Raw genomic sequence first — 27,785 nt, 5'->3', positions numbered from 1 at the left:
AATGGACTGGCTGACCAAGAACAGGGTTCTAATCGAATTTCAGAAGAGATCAGTACTAGTCAGACCTTTGGGTATGGAGCAGTTTCTTTTTGAGCCAGACAGATGGAGAAGTTTCCCTCGCATGATTTCGTGCATGCAGGCGAGGAGACTGATTTCCAAGGGGTGCCAGGCCTTCTTAGCTAGTATTATTTCAGCACCTGATGCGCCTACTCCATCTTTAGCTGAAGTGCCAGTAGTCAATGAATTCCCAGACGATGTTTCAGGTCTTCCACCAGAGAGAGAGGTGGAGTTTGCCATTGATCTCATGTCAGGCACAGTGCCAATCTCTAAGGCACCGTATCGATTAGCTCCAGCAGAAATGTTAGAACTCAAGCAACAGATTCAAGAGCTCTTAGGCAAGGAGTTTATCCGCCCGAGTTTCTCTCCGTGGGGCGCACCAGTACTTTTTGTGAAAAAGAAAGATGGAAGCATGAGACTGTGCATCGATTACCGTGAGCTGAACAAGGTAACGATCAAGAATAAGTACCCGTTACCGAGAATCGAAGATTTGTTTGATCAATTACAGGGAGCTACAGTGTTCTCTAAGATAGATCTTCGATCAGGGTACCATCAGCTGAAAGTGAAGGATGCAGACGTCCACAAGACGGCTTTCAGGACCCGGTATGGGCATTACGAATTCTTAGTGATGCCATTTGGGTTGACTAATGCTCCAGAAATTTTCATGGATCTCATGAACCGAGTATTTCAGCCGTTTCTCGACCAGTTCGTCATAGTGTTCATTGACGATATTCTAATATACTCGAAGAGCCATGAAGAGCACGACCAGCACTTGAGGACAGTATTACAGACCTTGCAGAGCCGTAAGTTATTTGCGAAGTTCAGTAAGTGTGAATTTTGGCTTGAGAAAGTAGCGTTTTTGGGGCATATAGTGTCTAGCAGTGGAATCGAGGTGGATCCAGCGAAAGTAACGACTGTCAAAGAATGGGTTGAGCCAAGGAATGCATCTGAAATCCGCAGCTTTTTGGGTTTAGCCGGTTACTACCGTAAGTTTATTCGGGGATTTTCGTCCATAGCGGTGCCACTCACGTCACTCACCAAGAAGAATGCTAAATTCGTGTGGAGCGACGAATGCCAGAAGAGCTTCGATACCTTGAAGCAAGCTCTTATTTCGGTGCCAGTGCTAGCCATGCCAACAGGGCAAGGTGAGTTTGTGCTTTATACCGATGCATCTAAGCTCGGATTAGGCGCAGTGTTAATGCAGCAAGGTCGGGTGATAGCTTATGCTTCCAGACAGTTAAAGGTGCACGAGAAGAACTACCCGACGCACGATCTTGAGTTAGCCGCCGTTGTCTTCGCACTGAAAATTTGGAGACACTACCTATACGGCGAGAAATGTCAGATTTTCACCGACCACAAGAGTCTCAAATATTTCTTCACGCAGAAAGAGCTGAATATGAGACAAAGGCGGTGGTTAGAACTTGTGAAAGATTATGACTGCGAAATTAACTACCATCCGGGAAAGGCTAATGTTGTCGCAGACGCTTTGAGCAGAAAAGTGGCAGTTGTTGCTCAGTTGACGGCTCAGAGACCACTTCAGTCGGAGATTCAGAGATTTGGTCTAGAGATTTATCCTGAGGGCAGAGCCCTTAGACTGTCTAATCTGATAGTCAAATCTGATTTGCTAGACCGCATCTGAACAGGACAGTCTTCAGATGAACAGCTACAGAAATGGAGACTGAAAGATGAAGCCAAGGACAATGTTCTTTACACAGTGACAGACGGCATTGTGAGATACAGAGGTAGAATGTGGGTGCCTAGTGGTGAATCGATCAGACAGGATATCTTGACAGAGGCACACGCATCTCCGTATTCTATCCATCCGGGAGGTACCAAGATGTATAAGGACCTCCAGATATTGTATTGGTGGCCAGGGATGAAGCGAGACATCCGTAGATTCGTATCAGAATGTCTCACTTGCCAGCAAGTAAAAGCTGAACATCAGAGGCCAGCAGGATTGGTTAAGCCACTTCCCATACCCGAGTGGAAGTGGGAGAACATTACTATGGATTTTGTGGTTGGATTACCGAGATCAGTCAGAGGATCGAACTCCATTTGAGTTATAGTAGACAGACTCACTAAGTCAGCGCATTTTCTGCCAGTGAAGACGACTTTCTCCATGACGCAGTATGCGGAGCTTTATATCCGGGAGATAGTCCGGTTGCATGGTTTCCCAGTCTCTATTGTGTCCGACAGGGACCCGAGGTTTACATCGTCCTTCTGGAAGAGCTTACATGCAGCTATGGGGACGAAGTTGCTTTTTAGTACAGCTTTTCACCCGCAGACAGATGGCCAGTCTGAGCGAGTGATACAGATTTTAGAAGACTTGCTAAGAGCTTGCATGATTGATTTTCAGGGAACATGGGAGTCTAGACTACCTCTAGTGGAGTTCACATACAACAACAGTTTCCAAGCATCTATTGGTATGGCTCCCTATGAGGCGTTGTATGGTCGGAAGTGCAGATCACCAGTTCATTGGGATGAAGTGGGTGAGAGATCAAATCTAGGTCCAGAGATAGTTCAACAGACTGCAGACGTGGTGGTCAAGATTCGTGAGAGAATGAAGACTGCCCAAAGTCGTCAAAAGAGTTATGCCGATAAGAGGAGGAGAGACCTCGAATTCGCCGTTGGTGATCACGTATTCGTCAAAATAGCACCTATGAAAGGTGTTATGAGGTTCGGAAAAAGAGGCAAACTGAGTCCGAGGTTCATTGGGCCGTTTGGGATTCTTGACAGAATTGGGACACTAGCCTATCGTGTAGCCCTTCCGCCGAATCTGGCCGGGGTACACAATGTGTTCCATGTCTCGATGCTAAGGAAATATTTGGCTAATCCTTCGCACATTCTGAGTTATGAGCCTTTGCAGCTTGCTCCAGATTTGTCTTATGAGAAAGACCGACTCAAATCCTCGACAGACAGGAGCGCAGACTCCGGAACAAAGTGACTAAGCTAGTCAAAGTTCAGTGGCTGAATCAATCAGTGGAAGAGGCCACTTGGGAGTCAGAGGCAGATATGAGACTTCGCTACCCGGAATTGTTCGGTAAGACTTAATTTCGAGGACGAAATTTATATAAGTGGAGGAGGAACTGTAGAGCCCAATTTCGTACACGTAAAACCCTTGCATTTTTTTTTTAAATTATTAAAGCATTTAATTAATTTTAAAGGAGTTTTAGCCATGCATGATTTATTTAAATGCATTATCTTTAAATTAATTATGTTGCGTGATGCACGTTAAGATGTCTTTCGAGTTTCGTGTTTCAGGCGTTTATTCGAAGCTGGATTGTGGAAAAGACCCGGTGACGATTTTGGCAATTTAAAACGTGGTACTTTATTTTAAGTTGAGGTTGGGGGTATTTTAATTAAATTTTAAGTTTTAGTATTCTAAGCCTAAGGTATTTATTTAGAAATTTTAAGAGTTTAAAACTTTTAAAATTTAGTATTTTGTGTGTGTTGTTTTAATTGAGAAGTTCATTTTAAATTAGTATTTTTATGAGAGGTTAGTAATTTGAATCCTAAATTAATTATTTTTGCGAGTTTATGATTTTAGAACTTTTAAAGTCTAGTATGGTGTGTGTTATATTTTAACTAAAGAGTTTTATTTAAAAAGGTAGAGGAGAGTTAGTGTTTATTTAGTAGATAATTATTTTAGTTAAGCAAAAAGTTAGTCTTTTAATTTAATTAAAACACACGCTACACACACACAAACACATTTTTACACACAGTAATACACGCCTAAACACACACACAAGTTTCATTCTAGTTTTTATTATTTGGAGAGAAAGAAAGCTAGGGTTCTTCACTAGCATAGCAGCCGCCCCCTTCCCTGTATTTCCCAGCAAGATTTCGTTCAGTTTATCGCAAGAAATCGGTGCCTCGTTCGTCCCGGATCATCCTTCGCTCCTTTCTCGCTTCGGTGACGCCGTTCGGTAACGTTTAAGATTCAAAAGGCACGTATATTCTGTTCTTGATGCATCGATCATGTCATAATATGTGTTGCGTTGTTTTTATGCGTAAAACCATGTATGAAGTGTAGTAGTTTGAGCGGTTATTCGTTTGGATCGATTTTTGAAGAAAGATTTTTAGACCCAAAACTCGTTTTTGCTGTTCTTCTTAAAACTGCGATTTTTCCCTCAAGAATTTGAGAAATCTTTCAATTACAAAATTGTAGAACTTTTCGATACCTTCGATTTGATATATGATTCAAAATTTTTGGACGAAAATTGAGTGAGTTATGACGTTTTTCGTGGGACTGCTCAAACTGCAACTTTTATGAAAATTTGTGTTCTTGAAGTTTAATTGTTGCAGGCTTCGTTGGGAATCGACGGGCGATCATTGCTGCGTCTAGGTACGGTTATCATGTTGTTAGGAGTGTTATTGGAGGTTCGTTTCATGTCGTTAGGCACTTGAAATAGTGGGTAGACGTAGGAAGTCTTTTCGGTGTCAATTGTCTTCTTTTTGTACGATATGCGTCGTAAGGTGAACATTATTGTTTTGGGAGTCCATACAAATGCGTTTTAATGTTATGGCAAGCTAAGATGGGTCTCGAGGTGTCCACTCATAGTCCGTAAAATCGAGTCGAGAGCGTTAAACAAAACATGTATAGAAGTTTCGTAAGTTTTCTTGTCCTGAGGGTGCACGGACCCTCACCCGGACCCCCACACGGGGTCCGTGCCTTTGACCCTTCAGCAGTGTCTAGGACCCGAGTGTACACGGACCCATACACGGACCCAAGCACGGGGTCCGTGCCTTTGATTCTTTTCGGAACCTTTTTCCCGAGTCTACACGGACCCCTACACGGAGGTAGGCACGGGGTCCGTGTCCCTCCTTCCTTCTGAGTATCACTTCACCGCACCTAGACGGACCCATACACGGACCCGGGGTAGGGATCCGTGTACTCACTGTTTGGAAAAGATTTGTAAGTTATTTTCGGGGTTTGATGTCATGGTTCAGTGCAAGGGTTATCCAGGGTCGTGCTATGGGAAATTTTAGAATGCCCTAAGTAATGATCGAACTTGAGAGTAAGTATGACTTCTACATTTAAGTTATGCAAATTCATGTTAGTGTGCAGCAACGGCCCCGATCGAAGTTCCAACGAATCCCTCAACGCCAAGTAAGTATGTTGACGTGCAAAGAAAATATTTGAAGTTTTTGAGGTATGCTAAATGTCTTGTGACCAAAAGTGAATGGGTTTGGAAGTCGGTGAACGTGGCCGAGGACCTCTCCACCCCGTTAAATTATGAACGGGTTTGAAGTTAGGATTGGAAAGCGTTAAATTATGAACGGGGACCAATCCGCCCGTTAAATTATGAACGGGTTAGATCGTGGTTGTGAAGCGTTAAATTATGAACGTGGATCAACTGGCCTGTTAAATTATGAACAAGGATCTCATGTATGTGGCAGCGGATACGTCCCTGTCAGCCCAGTACTGTGGTGTGTCTGATCAGGCGTTTATTATGTATGGGTCACTTGCTTTGAAACATGCTTCTACGCAAAATGATGAAGTTATGTATGTTCAAGTATGCAGTATGTTTATGAAAGTTTAAATTGATGGCACGTCTAAGTATGTATGTACGTATGTTCAAGTTTTAATACGCAAGTCAAGTTTTAAGTATGTAGGTCCTATTTTAAAGTTGCATGTGATTTTATTATGTACTACTCTTTACTACCAGTTTATACGTGTTGAGTCTTTAGACTCACTAGACTTGATCGATGCAGGTGAGTATGTTGATGAGGAGACAGGAGGTGGTGTCCAAGGGGCAGGCTTGGACTGAGTGGGAGGCTAGACCCGAGGACCGCCTACGTTATTTTAAGATTTTAAGCATGAAAACATTTATACTCTGATTTTATGAGTGGATTGTGATACATTTTGAGACGGCTTTTTCTTTTAGCAAATTTTAATTGTGATGGTTGATTTCAAAGATACTTTATGAATAATGAGTGACGACCGTATGGATGCTTCTATTAAAGAAAATTTTTAATTTTTCCGAAAATTTTAAGTATGAAAATACGGGTCGTTACATCTTCCTTGGAGAACATAGGAATTTTGTTGAATGATGCCATGATTATTTGAATGATGTCAATGTTTAGAGAAAACCCCGCTCTGATACCACTTGTTAGGATCGGTAAAGAGTTTAGAGTGGGGTGAATGAACTCTTTCAAATTTTATTGTTTTTGAATTTTTGCTATCACCCGTTTTTAGGCGATTGAAAAATATTTTATCAAACTTGTTAGGATCGGTAAAGAGTTTAGAGGGGGTGAATGAACTATTTCAAATTTTATTGTTTTTGAATTTTTGCTATCACCCGTTTTTAGGCGATTGAAAAATATTTTCTCAAACGGTTGAAAACTTGAACTACAGGTTGTGCGGAAAACAGTTCAGAGTTTTCAATGACCAATAAAATTAGTGACACCCTTAACAACAATAAGTGACTGAGAAATATTTAAGCATGCAAGAAATAGATGACAACGGATTTTATGGATGTTCGGAAATTGAATACTCCTACGACACCCCTTCTTCCTTTGTTAGGAAGGATTCTACTAAAAGACTTTGACTTTACAAAATGTTTGTAACAGCTCGATCCAACCAGGACTTATCACACTGCCTGTATTGGAAGTCTTAGTGATAACTTTACACTTCTGGATATTAAGAACCCTTAGTTCTCCAGACACCACAAATTTTAATCAAATAACCACCAGGTTACTGATATGAAACAGTAGTTTGTTTGAGTAGCTCGAAAAGATCCTTGGATGATCAAGTATGTTTCTGTTGAACTGCGTGCAGAGAGAGCGAAGATGAATATTGACTATGATTGCGCTTTAAGATTTCTTTTGAAGGCAAGCTCAATAATCTTTGTATAGCTTATCTGGTTTAGCTTGCATCCCTCTCTGTTGATATAGCGAATGACTTAACGGTCGGAAAGGACAGTTAACGTAAACCTGAGCTTCTGAATCAGATGAGTCGTTTCATCTTCATGAGCAATAAATGATCGCATTTAATCTTCTTTTTGCTCATCATAAATCTGAAGCACTTTCCTTGAGGATTTCCTCTTAAAGCAACTGTTCTTTTAGCATCAGAATACGAAGTCTATCTCTGAGCTTTCTTTCTGGGATAGAGAGTTAAAAGCACTTTCCTTAAATGAACCGGTTCAATTCTGCCGTAATCTGAAGAATCAGCGGTTGAGAAACCTATAGGTTTTTGCCGGTTGAGCTTATTAGGATTCCAGCCGCGTTTGATTTCGATTTGTCATACACCAAAATTCTTGAAACGCTAGTTTCATTTCTTAATAGTTGTTTATAGAAAAAAAATTATATTATATATATATATATATATATATATATATATATATATATATATACTCACAGATCTCCAACATGATGGACTTCGGCGAAAAAAATACAAAGTCATCATTAACGTGAAAACAATAGACAAATTACATATCAAAAAATGTAATTATCTCCATGAACCTAAATAACTAGATACATGGAATTAATTAAATGAGTTGGATTTGAAAAATCTTGTATCGATGTCGAATTTTTGGTTAATTAATATTAAAATTATATTGAACCTGATCTTTCATAACAAAAAAAGACATGATTTTTTCGTCGAGTCTCTTACCAAAACAATAAATGCATATGTGAGAACCCAAATTTTTGGGCACATAATTAATTAAATATAGACATGTATAAGAATTTATTTTCGAGTTATAATAAATTTGAAAATATAAATAATACATGGAAATCGAAATCCAGTGCAAGATACACAGTAAATTAATGCTGGATATCCACCTAATTGGAAATATTATATTGTATATAAGGAAGTTTTCTCAATAAGGAAGCTAGCAAATTTGCAATACAGTCCAGATACGTCACGAACCTGTACAAGAAAGCAGTCTACGTTCATCCGAGAGAGATTAGTGCAATCACCCATTTGATTAGCCATCAGCGTCATTCGTGGAGCGACTTCAGAGCTTACCTTGTAAGCTGATTTTCCGTGCCTATAAATAGGAGGACTCTTCATTCAGAACTTGCACTCCCAAATCTCGAAATCCTCTCTAGCATCACCGTATTTTCGAAGCTTTCATCCTCAAGTAGCGAAGCTCTGCCGCAATCTCACCATTCACGTTTCCTTGAGCAGTCAGAATACTGTAAGTGGGCTTTTGATATATGTATTCCTTCGTAAGCGGATTTTTGATATTATTATATAAAATTGCACACTTATGTTTATTTTAAGTGGCTCTCGATATTTATATTCTTTTGATAAATACGGTTCACTTGTTTAATTATTTTTAAAGTGGACTTTTGAATATATATGTATTATTATATAAAAGATTTGGCACACTTATTTTCTTTTTAAGTGAGCATGATATATTTCGAAAACAAATTAAATATGACTTTGAAAATTCGATCGGCATGATATATTCATTTCCTTTTGGTATGAAATCCAATGAATTATTCGTTTTTCGATATCGGTTATAATATTTGAAAGCATGTTGAATTATTTGAAATGCACTGTAATGATTTGATTTAGAAATGATAAAGAAAATTCCGAACTTTGATATGCTTTGTTTAGGCCCTGATGCGGTGGGTTATAATAACCGTTTCTTTGGCCTCGCCCCTTAGAGGAGTAACATATAGGGGACTGATGAGTAAAAACCATAGAAAATGAGATGATTTTCAGTGCTATATTCGTATTTGTGTTAGTATTTGATTCAACATGCTTAATATTGAGATTCGATAATTTATTCGTATGTATATCCTCGATATTTGTTATGCACGATCGGCCCCCACTTGCTGAGTATTTCCCAAAATACTCACCCCTTACTTCATTCCCACCCAGATAAGAAAGAAGAGCAAATGGATGAAGATGAGCAAGAGCAAATTTTGGGGATGGTAGGAGATCTCGAGTTATTCCAGAAGTTTTAAAGCTTAGTTTATGTTTATCGCTTCCGCATATTTTTATTTAAGTTGTAAAGACGATGATTTTATGAATAATAGACTGGTTTTGGTTTATACTGTGCTACGAAGCTTGTTGTTTTCCAGGTTGTAAAACAACGCCGATGTCGACTAACTTCGTCTGGGGGCGTGACATTTAAGTGGTATCAGAGCCGCCAGGTTCATAATCCGGTTGGGGAAGAAAATTATTCGGGAAAAAAAAAATCGGTGGAATTTTAAAAATCGGCCAATGCAGTCCCATTCGGAACGACCAACGAGTAATATCACAACTTGTTGCGAGGCATAGTCTGAAAACACGAAATTCCTTTAGTTAGATATTCGAAATTGCGTTTTTGTTATTTTAGGAAAGTTTCGTAGAACTCATAACATTTCGTAGAAAACTCAGAATTTAATTCCGTCAACTGTTCTAGATTCCTCTCAACGTATTATTTTTATCCATGGGTCAATGTCCAAACTTTCTACTTTTGGAAACTTTCTCGAAAAATCCCGTTCAACGTGTTTCTTGAACTACTTGCCGAAATTTTATGGAATTGTATTATGAGAACAATTAGTATTTGTATTTATTTTTGGGAATATACCTATAAGAGATAAGTTGACTGAAATTTCAAATTTAAGATAAAAGATTTGACTCAGGGATGATAAGTTATTTATGGAAACTAATATGAGAAAAGTTGATATAAAAACTATATCACAAGTTTTGGGTATTCCAATAGAGAAGTTGATTTTGTAGTAACAATTAATTGTGTGGGTATTAAGTTTGGGTTATTAAGAATGTTAAGCGCTAACTTTAAATATGTAGGACCTTCAACCTTGGAATATCTTGTGAGACAATATCTCCAGGTTAAAGAATTTATATTATTTTGGGATAACAAGTAGGCTATGACCTTACGTAAATAAAATAAGTTATGAGATATTGATGGGTATCAAGGAAAGTATAGTACAATAAGTTTTGACTTTTATGGTACTAAGAATGATTCAAAGGGAATGACATTTAATGAACTCCTTTGTAATAGAGTGTGATAGGCTCATGATCTTGATAAAAGTAAGATTTAGTAAAAGAATAATTATTTGAGGTAACGACTATGTTATAATTTCGGATTTTAAGCTATAGATCGATATTGAGTTAAGTTTCAATATTCTATATGGGTTTTAATTTTTGTGATAGTAATCGGGATAATTTCAAGATAAGATTAAATAAGCATCAATCGCATATATTGAGTGCCGACTTGATTCAACTCACTTCGATAGATTTCGACGCCATCTTAAGGATGAACTGATTATCTAAGAGCCATGCAATAGTAGATTGCCAGAGTAAGAATGTCAAACTCTGAACCCCGAACCAAGAAGAAATCAGGTACCATGGCAACGCCAAGGAACGGAAATACATTTTTTTTCTGTTTCCCAGACTTGGAAAGCCATAATATCGGGCGAAGAAATTTACCTAGCAATGGTAAACAAAGTGCAAGAGTAGATGAGCTGAAGTTGGAAGATATTCTAGTAATACGAAAATTTTCGGGCGTTTTTCCAGAAAGGCTTCTTGGAATGGTCTTGGATGGTGAAGTAGATTTCGAGTAAATTCGGTACTTGATGATGCACCAATCTCCAATGCACTGTACCGAATGGCTCCAGATGAACTCAAGGAGCTAAAAGAACAAGTCTAAGAGTTGTTAGACAAAAAGCATATTATGTCAAGTGCATCTCATTGGGGAGCTGCAGTCCTATTTGTATGGAAGAAAGATGAAAGTATGAGATTGTGTATAGATTATAGAGAACTCTATAAGATCGCAATCAGGAATAAGTATCTTATTCCAATAATATACGGTCTTGTCGATCAACGTAAAGGAGTTACAATCTTCTCTAAGCTTGACCTGAGGACATGCTATCATCAGCTAAAGGTCAGAGCAGAAGACACCCCAATGTCAGCATTCAGAATAAGGTCATGTGAGATCGAAATCAGGAATATCAGTGGAACTAAGAAATTAGAGGCAAATCTAGATTAGCCGAAACATAAGAATGGAACCGAAATTAGAGGCTTCTTTAGATTACCAGGCTATTAGCGGAAATTCGTCGAGGGCTTCTCTTCAGTAGTCGTATCACTGACGAGACTCGCACAAAAGAACTATGAATTCAACTGAATAGAGAGATGTTAAAGAGCTTTCAAACATTAAAGGAGAAGCTAGCATCTACACCAATGTTGGTATTATCTACTGAGGACAAGGATCAAAGGAAGATATCAGAGGCGTACTCATGGAAGAGAGGCTAGTCAACTAAAGCCACAGGAGCAAAACTACCATACTCACGATCTCGAGTTGGCAGCAGTGATCTTTGCTTTGAAAATTTGGAGACACTATCTCTACGATGTCAAGTGTGAAATATTCACTCACTGACCACCAAGTCTCAAATATTTGTTCATTCAAAAAGAATTAAAAATGAGACAAAGACGGTTGATAGAGTCACTCAAGGACTGTGACTTGACAATAAGCTACCACGCCAACAAAGCAAATAAGGTAGCCGATCCTTTGATTCAAACATGGGTAAGATAACATAACATCATTCTCCGCGCAACCATGCCTTCGGGAAGCAGTCAAGTTAAATCAGAGTCGAGACACGACACTAGAGAAGTTCAAAGAACAAGCCAAGAAAATAAAGTCATCAGATTTTCAAGTGGACCCAGACGGAATCCTAGGAATGAGAGGACGATTATGTGTGCCAGATATCAACAATCTTCGATAAGAAGTGATGTAAGAGGCACATAAGTCAATATTCCCGACCCACCCAGGTAGTACAAAGATGTACAGGGATTTGAAAGTAAGTTTCTAGTGAAGCATAATGAAAAGAGATGTCACCGAGTTTATATCTAAGTGACAAGTATGCCAACAAGTAAAGTGTCGTTCATCACTGTGCATGGAAGAAATAGAGGAGACAGTCATAACTAGGCTAGAACTAATCCAAGAGACAATGAAAAAATGGTCATCATCAAAGATAGACACAAGGTTGCATAAGACCAGCAAAAGAGTTAGTCTGATCTTAAAAGGAGACCAATGGAATTCACATTGGGTGAAAAAGATTATATAAGGGAATCGTTAGATTCAAATAAGCTGAAAAAGTGAAACCTCGATACGCAGGACTATTCAAAATTCTGGAGAGATTGGCACGTTGTCTTACATAATAGAATTGCCATCAGATATATCTAGAATCCACAATATATTTCACAAGTCCAAACTAAGGAAATACACCTCGAACCAAAGCCATGTTATGGAAATTGAACCGCTAATGATCAAAGGTAACATGGGGGAAGAGCTGAAATATGAAGATGTCTCTATTCAAATTGTGGACACGAAGGACCAAGTACTAAGACGACGTATCATTCCCTACGTCAAGGTGCAATAGTCAAAACACACAGAACAAGAAAACTACTTGGGAGTTTGAAGAGAAAATTCGCAAGCAATATCCTTACCTTTTCGAAAGTCAAACCGACTCAAGTTTCGAGGACGAAACTTCTAATAAGAAGGGAGTGATGTGAGAACCCAAATTTTTGGGCACATAATTAATTAAATATAGACATGTATAAGAATTTATTTTCGAGTTATAATAAATTTGAAAATATAAATAATACATGGAAATCGAAATCCAGTGCAAGATACACAGTAAATTAATGCTGGATATCCACCTAATTGGAAATATTATATTGTATATAAGGAAGTTTTCTCAATAAGGAAGTTAGCAAATTTGCAATACAGTCCAGATACGTCACGAACCTGTACAAGAAAGCAGTCTACGTTCATCCGAGAGAGATTAGTGCAATCACCCATTTGATTAGCCATCAGCGTCATTCGTGGAGCGACTTCAGAGCTTACCTTGTAAGCTGATTTTCCGTGCCTATAAATAGGAGGACTCTTCATTCAGAACTTGCACTCCCAAATCTCGAAATCCTCTCTAGCATCACCGTATTTTCGAAGCTTTCATCCTCAAGTAGCGAAGCTCTGCCGCAATCTCACCATTCACGTTTCCTTGAGCAGTCAGAATACTGTAAGTGGGCTTTTGATATATGTATTCCTTCGTAAGCGGATTTTTGATATTATTATATAAAATTGCACACTTATGTTTATTTTAAGTGGCTCTCGATATTTATATTCTTTTGATAAATACGGTTCACTTGTTTAATTATTTTTAAAGTGGACTTTTGAATATATATGTATTATTATATAAAAGATTTGGCACACTTATTTTCTTTTTAAGTGAGCATGATATATTTCGAAAACAAATTAAATATGACTTTGAAAATTCGATCGGCATGATATATTCATTTCCTTTTGGTATGAAATCCCCTGAATTATTCGTTTTTCGATATCGATTATAATATTTGAAAGCATGTTGAATTATTTGAAATGCACTGTAATGATTTGATTTAGAAATGGTAAAGGAAATTCCGAACTTTGATATGCTTTGTTTAGGCCCTGATGCGGTGGGTTATAATAACCGTTTCTTTGGCCTCGCCCTTTAGAGGAGTAACATATAGGGGACTGATCAGTAAAAACCATAGAAAATGAGATGATTTTCAGTGCTATATTCGTATTTGTGTTAGTATTTGATTCAACATGCTTAATATTGAGATTCGATAATTTATTCGTATGTATATCCTCGATATTTGTTATGCACGATCGGCCCCCACTTGCTGAGTATTTCCCAAAATACTCACCCCTTACTTCATTCCCACCCAGATAAGAAAGAAGAGCAAATGGATGAAGATGAGCAAGAGCAAATTTTGGGGATGGTAGGAGATCTCGAGTTATTCCAGAAGTTTTAAAGCTTAGTTTATGTTTATCGCTTCCGCATATTTTTATTTAAGTTGTAAAGACGATGATTTTATGAATAATAGACTGGTTTTGGTTTATACTGTGCTACGAGCCTTGTTGTTTTCCAGGTTATAATACAACGCCGATGTCGACTAACCCCGGTCTGGGGGCGTGACAGCATAGCCATATAACGAAGTGTAAATCGAATTGACAACTATAACTAAAAAAATTCATTTATAGTATAAAATTAAAGTTTGAAATTTTAATGAATCTAATTTTTTTGAAATAAATTGTTATATATGAGTGTCTTGTGTGTGTATATATAAAGTTGTTTGGCGTATTAGAGACAGATTAATGTCATGACTCTTGAATAGTTTTTTTCATTCCCCAAAATATCCTTTTGAAATAAAAAACTATCTTTATGTAAAAAAAAATATTAAAACTTATTAAAAATCAGAAAATTTAAAATTGGATTTTTAGTTTAATAAATTTAATTTATTTTTTTTAAAAAAGAATGCATACACAAAATTTTGACTATATAATCATATAAAGCAAGAAATAGCCAGTGAAAAGCCCAATAATCCTCTGATATTATTGTTTGAAGTTGGGCTTGTCGAAATTTGAAAGTTAATACATCAATTGGGCTGAATAACGGCCCAAAACCTAACCTGTGCAATCCTGTTAGGACAGGTATAGACGTGAAATATAAAGTGTTTGTTCCCCGTAATATTGGTAGAATTTTTTTTAACATTTTCTGATTATTTTTCTTTCCAAAAAAAACTTAAATGCAATTTTAAAATAATAACTTTACCAAACAGCAAATAAATAATTCCAAATCCCTAGAATTTTAAACCCAAATCCTATTTTATTTTGTGGACCATATTGCCAACGTGCTCAGTGCGATGTAATTTTTTTTTTTTTATCGCATTGAAGTACACTATGCTTGGTCTCTTGTACCTCGCCTAATCGACATACATTTTCCAACAAAATGTAGCGTATTTCTGTTTAGTCAAACCACAATCTCTGCTTGTTCCTCGAGAAAAATTGGAATTCATGGTACGAGATTTCGGAATCTGATTAGGAGAATCATATTTTTGCTGTACGAAGCAGTTCATAGATCGAGTTTTGTTTTTGTTGATCTTTTATTTTTAATTCTCTTGATTTTCCTTCGCTCTTCTGCTTTCTGCTCTCTACTCCACTCCTTCGTTCCCCAATTATGGTACCTCAACCATGATAAATCCTGAGGTTTTAGCTTGATTAAATTTTGGGTGTTTGGTATTTCTTCTTATTTATTCATATCTTGGTTAAGTTTCGGATGACTGTCGGATTACACCATGAAGAAGAAGCTCGATACTCGTTTCCCCGCTGTAAGTTTCACGTCACCCACTTTTTTTTGGGTTGATTTATCGCATTTTTTGGTTGTTTTGTGCGATTTGTTATTCTTTTGATGTACTGTCTTACTTGGAATAGAACTGAATAACTTTTGACGATGCCTGTGATTCCGGTATTTGCGAGATCTCGTAGTTTTTCGTACTTTATTGTTTAGTTTGATGTTTTTTTTTATTGAATTTGGAGAGCTGTATTTTGTGACAGTTTCTTTTATATTTCTCTGGATATTTTCTCATCAAGTAAATGTGAAGTGAAAAGAAAAGTCTAATTTAGGAAAAATTGCAACTTTTCACACTATTTGCGAAGGCCCAATCAATTGAAACAGAGAAAATTTACTGATATTGTACATGAAAATGTGTAGTCATTTAAAGTTGTACTTTGTTCTTGTTGATCCGTAAATTTTTTTGTTAGATAGCGGTCTTTTAACTGAACAGGTTGTAACTGTTTTAATTCTACACTTTTCCCATTTTAACGTAATAATGGGGTATCTTTTGGGAGGATGAAATTTTGATTCATCAAAACAAAGTAGTTCTTGCCTTCATTTCTCGTGTGATTGTCAGTTTGTATCCGATCTGCAAAGTCTTATGCTATCAGTTGCATTGAACTAATGCATTGGTTTTCTACTTCAGGAAATGTGGACTTATTATATGTAAGCTCATTGCTGATTTAGCGACCTGATTATCATATTTTTTATTCTAGTTGCATTAGTATTCTTGTCCAGTAGAGGCTTATGTATATCCTTTTCCTAGTTGATGGTACCTTTGGAGTTTAAATAAAAATATTATTTTACTTTCCAAAAGGGCTATTCAATTTTAAACATTTCAAGATGATTTTGCTTACCTTAATGGAATGGATAAGTGTATTTGCTAGAGTGGAACCTGATAACCTGGTTAATTTGTCGTAATCCAAAAAACTTGGATTGAAACAGGACATTTAGCCATTTACTAAATTATCATGAATGAAAATGTGTTTTTTTTTTTTTCAGAATTGTGATAGTCTTAGCTATCACATATTGCTTCATCATGCTAAATGGAAAACTGAAAATTGTAAAGTTCAGGCTCGGGATCTCTTGCTATCTTGTCTACAGGCTTTGAAAGATGTACCCTTGGTGCTATGGTGCTTATAAGTTTATGCTTTGTACTGTTTACTCTCATGTATACCTGTATATAGATTTAGTGGTAACACTCTTGGATATCACTCTTCAGGTTGAATTTGACTACTCAAAACCAATTCATTTAGCTAACACTTTTTTTGGTTCCTGATTGCTGTTAGTGTACATATATTTTTTTCATTCTTTGTTATTAATGATTTTCTATTTAGGTTGCTAGACAGATTCTTTGATTTTATGTTATGTGAATGCCTCTCTTTTCATTTTAGCTATAATCACTTGTAGCATTGATTATCGTACCACTGTTATCATTTTTTTCCCACTTTTCAGACACTAGTTATTTGCAGAGAATTTTACCTAAAATGCACCAGGAAAAAATAATTATGCTTGATTATCCAACTACCCCTTCGTTTTGCATGAAAAAACCTGCATAAATGAACAGAAAAATTAAAAAGATGGGAGTATAACAGAAAATGCTGGCCTATTATTATCTTTCCTTGTCTGATGAAAGTTGTGTTTGCCAGTCTCGGATCAAAAAGATAATGCAAGCTGATGAAGATGTTGGGAAGATTGCCATGGCAGTACCTGTTTTAGTCTGTAAGTGTTTGTTAGTTGTTGGCCTATCACCATATTCTCTCACATATTTTTCTCTAATTCTTGTTGTTTCAGCCAAGGCATTGGAATTATTTCTGCAAGATCTTTGCGACCGTACATATGACATAACAGTGCAGAGAGGGGCTAAGACTGTTAGTGCTGTGCATTTGTGAGTAGAGCTACCATTCTTAACTCTTTCTTGCATCTTCTGTGTGTTTCAAGTAGTTATATTGTCATAAAGTTTATGATCTGGTCTATTTTTTGGCCATAGCCATTAACCAAGCTATTAAATATACAGTGTTTGATTTGTACATGCTTCCCTGGCAATTGGCTTCAGGTGGATGATTATGGTTTCTAAGTGGATTAAACCAGTAATTTTTGGACTTAAAGGCGATTGAGTATTGTGCTTGAGCGCTAGTTAGTCTTATGGATTGGCATTATCTACTCAAAAATATGTTTTGGCTTCCCCATGTGGCAACAGTGAAGAGATATGAGATGGTGTACTAGTGAATTTAAGACAGTGGGCATGTGGTTTTTATAATTAAAATTAGCCTTGCTAATTTTTACTACTATCCGCAGTTGAATGCAAAGTTTCTTTAGCTGCATGTGAATGAGAACTGATTAAGCCTTCCCATGCTTGAGTATTAGGTGCTGATCATTTTTTACTGCTCTTTGTTTTCCTCTGTGTATTTCTAGGGATTGCTATGTACAAGATTAAATCTCTGATTCATGACGCACCTTTGAATTGGGTCTCATACTTGAACCCTGGGGTTTTAATCTCATTGTTTGGAAATGATATGTGAGGGGTTGGACTGAGTTTCCGTGATTCATTGAAGCTGCCTACACAAAATATAACTTCTGTACAAACCTGAAAATCTACGATGACTTAAAATTTCTGTTTGTAAGTAAGAATGCAAATGGCAAGAATTCCAAGTTTATCCAGCTTAAATTATTCATTTTTAGATCTAATTTTCACGTGATATGGCCAGCCCTGATACTATCACTCTCTGAAAATCTAATCAGAACAAAAAACATTCTTTGGCGTGTTTCGCTATCAAGTCTAATTAATTTTCTGGCAGAATATTTTTTGCACCCTTGAAGTCGTAACTTTTTTATGTCGTTGGTCAAGCTGGCAAGTCAAATCATGAAATTAGTTGATTTACATCAAAAGCGATTACATAAAGCATATATGTGATGAAACTTTGGTTTGGTTGTGAGAAATCATTTGTAGCCACATTGTTTTTACAGTTTGAGCTTCAAGTTTTTTATTATGATTTCCTGATGTCATTTCTGAAGTTATTTTTATGTACATGAGAAGTTTAATGGGCCAGCGATAAGTGTACATTTAAGTAGGTCGGTTAATTTTTTATATCTCTAACAAATTAAAAGTTGAGATTGCTCCACTTTGTTAATTTCAATTCAGCCTTATGTGGTGCGACATGGCAAAAATATAACAGACATGGCAAAAATATAACAAATCTGTTTAACTTATTTTTTATATTTCAGAAAACATTGTGTACATAGTTATAACGTGTTCGACTTTCTCAAGGACGTAGTTAGGAAAGTTCCCGACTATGGTCATTCTGATAATGCTGCTGAAATGCCCAAAAGAAGGTTAGGATTTTATACTTTCCATCTGATCCCCTCTCTTGGATTAATTTGTGCTTGATACTCCTTTGTGGTTTCCTTTGGAGACTGCTAACCTGAAATTATTATGAATTGGTTTGGCAGGAAAGTTGAATCTAATGACAGTGATGAAGAGTCTAAAAGAGCCAACATGGTAAGAAGCCCTTCAATGAAAGTTTTTACTATGGCATATTCTAGTGAATTACCTTAAATCCTTTGTTCTTTTCCATTGCCGTACATTACCTGTCCGAGTGTGAGTCATGGCAACAACACGTTTTGAAGCAAAAGTTGAAGCACTGGAAAAAATAGTTAACAACATGCAGGAAAACCTGGATTCACTCAACAAAACAATGAGTGAGATGACTGAGGATGGTGGAGCAGTTGGTAAAAGAAAAAAAGGAGAACTAGCACTATTCGCAACGAAGAGGATGACGTAGATGAAGTTCAGGACTTGACTTTCTTAGGGCATTTCGTCCTTTTCAAATAAGACGGATATGCGGAGAATGAGGAGGTTCGGCACTTTATTGAGAGGATAGAACTGCCAAGTTTTGATGGCATATTGACCCATTAGGGTATTTTGGAAATAAGGTTAAAATGGCTTGCATTTGTATGGAAGGGATGCCGGTCCATTGGTTCGGGCGGATGAAGATGAAAAATTCCAACCTCACGTGGGAGAGATTTGCAGAGGAGCTTATTAAACGGAAGAAAAACGGCTAACCCATTTGAACAATTTGAGGTGCTCTTATCTCAAATCGGCGATTTACCAGAAGATCAAGGTTTGGGTTACTTCCTCAGTGGTTTGCGCGATGATATAAGACGATGGGCCTAGAACTGTAATTCGAGAACTTTATGGGAATGCAGTGGGCCACAAATTAGATCGCAAATTGGGCTATTCTGCTGGTTGGTCTATAACAAAGCCCAACTTATGAGCCATTGTCGACTTACATGGCAATGCAGGCGTGGAAAACAACACTAATCGCAGAATTCCGTATTACTCGCAGGCTGGAAACTCGCAACAGGAGTTAATTCTGGGTTTGAGAAAAGCATAGCTGGGAGTTGAGAAAAGCATAACTGGGAGTTTGTCGAACCAAAAACCATGGGAAGGACGTGTTTATTCTCATCAAGAGTATATGCATGGGAATGAGAAGGGATTGTGTTTTAAGTGTGGAGAACCCTACAATCCGTTGCTTAGGTGCATCTACAACTCAATGAGAATAACCATAATAGCAGAGGACGAGGAAGAAGGTAACGAATTGGAGCCACATGGGTCGATAAGTACTGAGTTGGAGGATCAATCGGGATCTCATATCGCTGAATGCACCATCCTGGAATTGCCGTTGTATTCTGTGGGTGGAATATTAAAAGGTAAATTGCTTAATACTGAAATTATAGTGATGATCGATAGTAGTGCAAGTCACAACTTCGTTTCAAAAGGGTTGGTCAAAGAGTTAGAGCTGGAGGTGAATGACGGGGTACTTTTGGAGTGTTTTTGGGTGATGGATGCAGAATTTCTTGTCAAGGGGTTTGTAGTTCTCTTATAGTGAATCTGGATATGTGTCAATTAAACCGTTGATGGTTATTTGTTTGAACTTGGGGGTGTCGATCTTATTCTTTGGATTGATTGGTTACGCACTTTAGGAGAAGTCAGAGTGGATTGGGGTCGAATGCGAATGAGTTTTCAGCAACAAGATAAGGAAGTGGTGTTATATGGGAATCCTACATTGAACCGTTCTCTGGTTTCTTTAAGTTCACTCACAAAGACAATTGATGTAGAGTTTTGTGGGACAGTTTGGGCTAGGTGTGAGTCATCGGAAGGTGTAGAACACGTCGGCATTGGATTGGCAACACAAAATGAGTTGAGAGAACTTTTGGGAAATTTTTAAAATGTGTCTCAGTCCCCAAAGGCTGCCGCCAATCAGAAGTAAAGATCATGCAATTCATAATAAATAAGGGACGGGACCAGTTAATGTAAGGCTGTATATATACGCACATAGTCAGAAAGAAGAGGTGGAACGGTTGGTAAATGAGATGTTATTGGCGGGAGTGATACAAAGCAGTGAAAATGGGAGTTGGCATTTTTGCATGGATTACAGAGCTCTTAATGAAGTTACTGTCGCGGACAATTATCACATTCTAGTGATAGAGGAGCTACTTGATGAATTACACGGGCCTTGTTTTTTCTCCAAGCTGGATCTTAAGTTTCGGTACCATCAAATTCGAGTCAAACATGAGGATATTCCTAAAACGGATTTTAGGACTCACACGGGTCATTACGAATTTCTCGTTATGTCTTTTGGGTGCTGTCTATTGAGTTTATAAGTCACTCTTTGTTAGTTTAATATATTAATGTGAGAGAATTGTAACATTGCCAACCCTTGAGAAGCCGACCTCCGCGGCGGCTCACTCTAGACTTTCACTCACATTTTCCGAAGGCAGCTTTTTTTTAGGTCGTCTCTTCCGCAACGCGGACTCTCAACGAGAATACCGATGTTAGGTTATAAACCTAGGTGTTCCATCCCAAACTCTTTATTAATTTAAAATATTAATGTGGGAGAATTGTAACATATTCTCCTTGCGTGGATATTGTATTTTTTCCTCTGGTCAGTTGTTGGCATAACTGCTCAAGGTGATCTATAATTGTTTTATTTGAATCTAATTATGGCATTGAATAAACATCTTATTGCCCATTGAACATACTAAATTTGATTTCAAGTTGACCGAGGTCTTTATTTTCGATTTTGCTGTAGTTATTTACTGTCCAGTTATTTTAGGTATTGTTTATTAGCACAATCATTTTAGCTCAATCTACCTATGCGTCAGTGTGGAGTAAAAGCTGGTGTTGTTTATTCCAAAGAAGCTTTTTTTAAAACCAAGTTTGTTGTTGCCCTGTTGGTAGATAACTTGAATAAAATCTCGCAACTTGGTTGTAGCTCAGAAGATGGAATTGTCTTAATTTTTTTGCTCTGATTTACTTTGCACCAGTCTGTACTCGTCGTTTCACCCAGGTAGATTTTTTTGTAAGCATTCTGTTTTTCTGATTCGAATTCTCGTATTTAGAGTATCTGTCCTTGTTTACTGCAGCATGAATCCTGCCATCCTAGTAACAGTGGACGTGGAAGAGGAAGGGGTAGAGGGAGAGGACGTGGGCGACCCAGCAAAGCAACAGAGAATGACACCTCTCAGCACGAGGTTGACTCTGTCTTAACTACCACACAGACCATCAAAGTAATCTTGAGTCCTCGCCTTCCGGTTGAAAACATTTCAGATTCGAAAGAATCACCAGAGGACAACACCAAAGTTGTCGACATAGTCCATTCACAGCCCGACAAGAATTTTGATCTGAACGCCAGAGTGGATGAATTTTCAGGAAAACCGGCCCCTACTGTTGATGCGGCAACTGTTTTTGGACCTTCAGATTGGAAAAGTGAAGAGTATCCTGGACTTTCGGAAACGGATAGGATGGCCATCGACCCTGTTCACCTTGCGCAGCTTAGTTCGAGGCTGGATGAAGATGAGGAAGATTATGATGAAGATTAGAATTATAAAACCACGGACTTCATGAAGTTCCGAATCTACTTGGATTGGATTTGGATAAATATTTACTCTGTGGAAGACTTTAAATTAACAAGTTATGATTGTAGATTTGGGTTTTCTCTTGTTCGGTAGATGATGCCGTTAGTTCCATATGTATCAGTTGTGTGCCATGTGATCCCACTAACTTAAAGATTTTATAGTCGTAATATCGAAGATCTCCATCTTATATCGGTACAACTTGCTGCTGGCGTTTTAGTTTCCATCATTATTATTTTTCCAAGAAAGTGATTTTACTTTAATATGATTTATAATCCAGTAATTTTATTATCCTGTACCAATAAAATACAACTCTTTTAGCTAATTGAGGAGGATGGACCTTATGGACGTAAAATAATGATGCATGTACAAATGTATATTAAGCATGAGACCATCTGAAACTTTATGAATAATTATTTTACAAAATTTTAACCGTCAAACTACAAAGCCCCGTGACCTTTAAATTAGAGTAAGTTTCATGTGAGACGGTCTCACGAATCTTTATCTGTGAGACGGGTCAACTCTATCGATATTCAGAATAAAAAGTAATATTCTTAGCATAAAAGTAATACTTTTTCATTGATGACCCAAATAAGATATCTGTATCACACAATACGACTCATGAAACCGTCTCACACAAGTTTTTGCAAAATTAACAACACAAATGTCAAAATCGCAAATAAAAAATGAAACTACTTTTTTAATTAAAAAGAAAGAAAGAAAAAAACAAATAAATTTTTTTCACTCATTTTAAGTAAAAACAAAAAATGTGTAAAAATATATCAATTAGATAAGAACTCTTATGTTAAACAATGAAAAACTCTCTGTAACACCCTTCTTCTGTACTAATTTGCATGCTAATGAGTTTAGGTTTTGGGTTTCCAATTATAAAAGCAATTGGACCTACTTAATTTAGTTAATTTAGGCACAATAACTTTTATTTAATTGAAAATAAAAATTTATAAAAATTAGTTTCAAAAAATCATATTTTTGATCTTTTAAAAACTTCTCGCTTGCCCGAAATCGGCTTCTCGGGTAAAATCGAGCTCGTCTCGTAAAATAATTTGAACTCTATCAATTTTAGAAAAATTTAATCATTTTAATCATATTAAGAAGCCAGGAAATATTCAATTAAAAACATTATTCTTGTCTTGGTCGTCCCTGGTCTCTTTTCCCCATCCTATAATCGAATATTTTGATAAAATCCTTCAATTTCATGAAATCATGGCATATAATCATTTAATTATGCAATCATACCTTTAATCATATAATAGACATCAAATAAGCATGTAAAATCAATTAAATAAAACAATTAAGCAAATTCAAATAATTTACATGCATATGATTTACGTTGGTTGGTTTTTCGAACGTTACAATTTTACTTGGTTTCATAATCATAAATAGAATTTGACGACTAATATATAAGTTATAGGATAAACCAACTTATGAAAAAAAGCTAATAAATTTTCTTTTCGTATTATAATCTCGGCAAAATTTTCATGTGTTATTGTATCCCATAACACAATCAGCAATTTAAAATGTAATACCACTTAATACTCAATTTACAATTGTGACATCAACTAATTTATAATACTGTTAATTTTTTTATTTTTTTTGTAAACTCATTTTTCAAAAGTACTAAATTGAGCATGAATGCAATACTACTGAAAAATACGCTCTTTTAAAAATAATCATAAACGATCGACAAATAAAATACTGCAATTTAGAATTTGCCAACTCGGCCATCATCAAGTGTGTAAAACTAATACGAGTAAAAATCCTGAAATCACCAACATATCTGTAAAACCAACTACGTATAAGCCATGCATAATTTCTAGTATTTAAATTAAAATGATTTTTATGCATGAGAATTTGAATTCTTTTCTTTAAATTTGATTATTTTACGCAGTAGTTTAGTTACTATATTTTCAGTTAAATAAGGGAGGTCGGACTGGAGTTGGAGTATTGAGATAAAATTTAATATTAAGAAAACATTCCCAGAATTTATTTAAGATAAATAATAAGTTATTGTAAAAGAAAGTTTGAGGAATTATTTAAGTAATTTGAGATTTTAGGTTCAATAATTAATTATTAATTCACTAAAATATTTAATGGGTAGATAAAACACCGAAGATTTAAAATTCAATAATTAAGAAATATTTTCCCCTCCATTTTATTGTAATTTTCGGCCATCACCTTTTAAGGATTTAATTAATTTGTCAACTCATTTCCTTTGATATCTTTCCTTACCCTTTTCTTGATAGATAATTCCCTAAATTTCATTTACCACTAATCAATATTAAGCAATATTTCTACCATGTTTATCTAGCATTATTTCATTCCCATTTATCATAGAAAAATTCGGCCATCCCTTTTTGAAAGATTTAAATGGTTTGACAACCCATTTCCCTTGATTCTTTCCTCAATCATTTTGATAGATAATCCCCAACTTTTTAATCATCAATAATTATTAAATAAGCAATTTTCTACCTTGCATCTAGATTAGAAATTTCGGTCACCACCTCATAAATTATTCCTCAAATCTCTTGATATCATAGCAACTTCCTTATCTCTCAAACTCTAGATAGAAAGATTTTTATCTTACCATTCCATCCCCTTTTAATTGGTAGACCTTCCCTTCATCCCTCACCATTTTTTCTCCTCCTTAGTCTCGAAATTCAGTTGTGGGGACCCGGACGCTAATCATCTTCTTAATCATCGTTGGGATTTAATTATCAGTTCTGATAAACAGGGTCTAAAAATTTTTCTTTTTAAAATGTAAATGCGGAAGGTAATGGCAACTAAATAATATACATATCTGTATAAAACTACAATTCAGTAGAAAAGTACAATACTGTACAACCTAAGTCTAAGGTTCAATTACTAAATTCAAGTAATAAACCAAGTCTGCTACAAGTCCGGAATCACCACGCTAACTCGTCTTCTCTCATCGTCATCTCGACCCTGATCCAGCCCCACCTGTTGTCATGCACACATACAAAACAAGACAACAGCCGGATAACTCCGGTGAGAATAAATCCCAGTATAAAACATGGTAAACATGTATATACACATAATGATTCATGGAACATGCTGTCATGAATAAAAGCAAAGACAATAGTAATAGATTTCATCATCTATGAACTCTAATCTAACTAAACACGCAATTCAAATCAGATAATCATGCATGTAAATAGTCTAAATCATGAAACATGCTGTCATGACTGAAAGTAATAACAATAGGTTCCATAGTCTATGAAACCAATTCATCTACGCATGCTGTTCTAATCAAATCATGTCTAGACTTGACTCAACTATAACTCTAGGGATCCCGGGGTGAATAAGACGTCACTACCTACCCTCCAATCGGGGTAATGTACGTCTCATTCCTAGACTTCGGTCTGAGCTGTATCAACGGCGGCAATAAGAGTAATACCTACTCCTATGCTGAGATACACCGAAACGTCTAGCTATTTGACAATGCCTGTCAAAGACTCTCCTATCTTAGATGCAATGAATAAGAATCTGTAAACAAAGCATAATCATATTCATAACTGAATATCTCAATTATCTTACCTGCTTGGATACAATTCTATAATCAAAGCATAATCAGGTAACAATATAAACAATAATCTAGTATGTGATTTTATTGGGAAACTCAAATTAATCTAATTTGAGTTATGCTTCCCGAATATCACATGAATTATACCTTTGTCTTCCTGGTCTGACGAAGACGAAGTCTCGAATCTGTCCATATCAAATGTCCAGTTGTAGTCTGCGTTGATAGGAACACAGTACTGTAGTCGGATTTAAAATCAGACGGACGGATTGCACAAAATCACAATAATAGTCTTCGAAGGAACTTGAAGCTTTCTCCCTAAGCTTTCCTCGTTTCCCTCGGCTGAAATCTGAAGAATTTCATGCTTAAACATATATATACACATTCCCGCATGTAAGGCAAGTGGCTTATTCTTCTTACTGCACGTCTCTCGCTAGGGCGGTCAAAACCTACCGCTAGGGCGAGGCAGTTTCGGTCGAGATCCTCGGCTGAACATCTCCTGGCGCTCGGGCGGTCAAAAGTTTCCGCTCGGACGGAGAACTCTCGGCCCTCACAAATTATTCAAGCGCGCTCGGGCGGATATAATTTACCGCTCGGGCGCGAGATGTTCGGTCGAACATCTTGAGATGTTAGGTCGAACATCTTGGTGTAAAATACACCACGCTCGGCTTCGTCATTTGAGTTCCTATAACCTCAATTATTTCAATTAATCAACATCTGATTACCGTAATTAAATCTCGGGCATTACATTTCTCCCCCTCTTAGATCTGAGTTCGTCCTCGAATTCACAACAATCAATTCAGATATATCAGAAGAAATGTGTACAGAGTTTAAACCAAAACTCAAATATCTGATTCCAGTCTGGAATAAGAATTCACGAAGTATAATGTCATAATACTTCTTCTCCAGTTCTTCTGACAGAATCAATCTCGCATTACTGGTTATACAACATCCGTATAAACCAATCTACAGCTCATCACATATCAGTATCATCAGCTGTTAACAAATCTGTTTACCTCAAACAAAGACATAAACACTCATTAGCTTCAACTACCAATCGTCGTCATCCGACGTTGGTTTCTTAAATCTGTCCATTCTGAACTATCTGCATCTTTCTTCGAATTATCTTCAAAAGAAATCTGTAGTACTCTTCGTATACTGTCTTGTCTATACTATCTCATTATCCTTCTGATAAGCTGATAGCTATTGTCACACAGTAATACTGACTTATATCAATTAGTGCTAACATCTAGCACTCTATAACTCTACCAAAGTCTTCCAATATTTGGGATATTACATTCTAACTGTCTGTCAATCTGTAAAACAATCTCAGAGAGAGTTCATGATATACTCTATCACGAATACAATTTCAAGCAAAATCACAATCTGTAATAATCTACTTAAATTTTCTGTTCCATATGAACCTTTCTTTGACATCGATCTATGTCATCTAGTTCTGTTTGTACGTAATCTGGTACAAACTGATAGAATAGATTGAGTAATCTGTCAATCATAATCATATTATATCACAATCTGGAAAATATTGGGAAAATCTTATTAAGAAATTCATCGAAATATACTCCCCATGACGAATCAGAAATATACTAAGTATGTAATACATCTTCTGATTTCTATCTTTCTGTCTTTTCTGTTAGCAATTCAGACACCTCAGTACAATTTCTGCCAACATTTCAACACAATTCTGTTATAACTGACCTTATCTGTCTCTATCACAACTATCTGTTCGAATACAATATATTCTCAATCATCAGACTGAACACTGAATCCATGACTGTAAGTTTCTGACAATATCTGTTCTTTCAGATTCGAACTATTTGATATACACAAATCAGTTAATAACATAAAGTAAAGATAAAAATACCTACCTGGTATTCGGCTCTGACTATCGATATCACGCTTTGCTGTACCTCTCGGAAACAACTCTGATACAATTGAACTGTATATATGCTCAATGGTTCACAACCATCTGTATCATATACGAATTCAAAACAACAGTAATCTCAAATCAGAAATGAAATATCAATATCCTATACAGATCTAGTGAGTTCAGTGAACTCATAAAACAAGGATTTCTGATAAACATCTTCATGTCATTCTGATCAACTGTTATATC

General features: G+C 36.5%; 1 protein-coding gene across 1 annotated transcript; it reads left to right on the top strand.

Annotated features, from left to right (window-relative positions):
* Positions 1-14,765: 14,765 nt before the first annotated feature.
* Positions 14,766-22,321, top strand: LOC140830066 (uncharacterized). Its single transcript, XM_073193348.1, has 6 exons — positions 14,766-15,172; positions 16,827-16,899; positions 16,972-17,065; positions 18,403-18,510; positions 18,628-18,676; positions 21,604-22,321. The coding sequence occupies exons 1-6, from the start codon at positions 15,140-15,142 to the stop codon at positions 22,057-22,059; spliced, it is 813 nt and encodes a 270-aa protein (XP_073049449.1). The 5' UTR covers positions 14,766-15,139; the 3' UTR covers positions 22,060-22,321.
* Positions 22,322-27,785: the final 5,464 nt, after the last annotated feature.

This window comes from Primulina eburnea, chromosome 1, assembly GCF_022965805.1.
Source record: "Primulina eburnea isolate SZY01 chromosome 1, ASM2296580v1, whole genome shotgun sequence".
NCBI classification, from domain to species: domain Eukaryota; kingdom Viridiplantae; phylum Streptophyta; class Magnoliopsida; order Lamiales; family Gesneriaceae; genus Primulina; species Primulina eburnea.
This window is presented reverse-complemented; position numbering and strand designations above follow the sequence as displayed.

Excerpts from the sequence above, each read along its gene's own strand:
- LOC140830066 (XM_073193348.1), top strand. The coding sequence starts at position 15,140 with ATGAAGAAGAAGCTCGATACTCGTTTCCCCGCT. Across the intron at positions 16,900-16,971 it reads GGCAGTACCTGTTTTAGTCT|CCAAGGCATTGGAATTATTT; the intron begins GTAAGTGTTTGT and ends TTGTTGTTTCAG. Across the intron at positions 17,066-18,402 it reads ACTGTTAGTGCTGTGCATTT|AAAACATTGTGTACATAGTT; the intron begins GTGAGTAGAGCT and ends TTTATATTTCAG.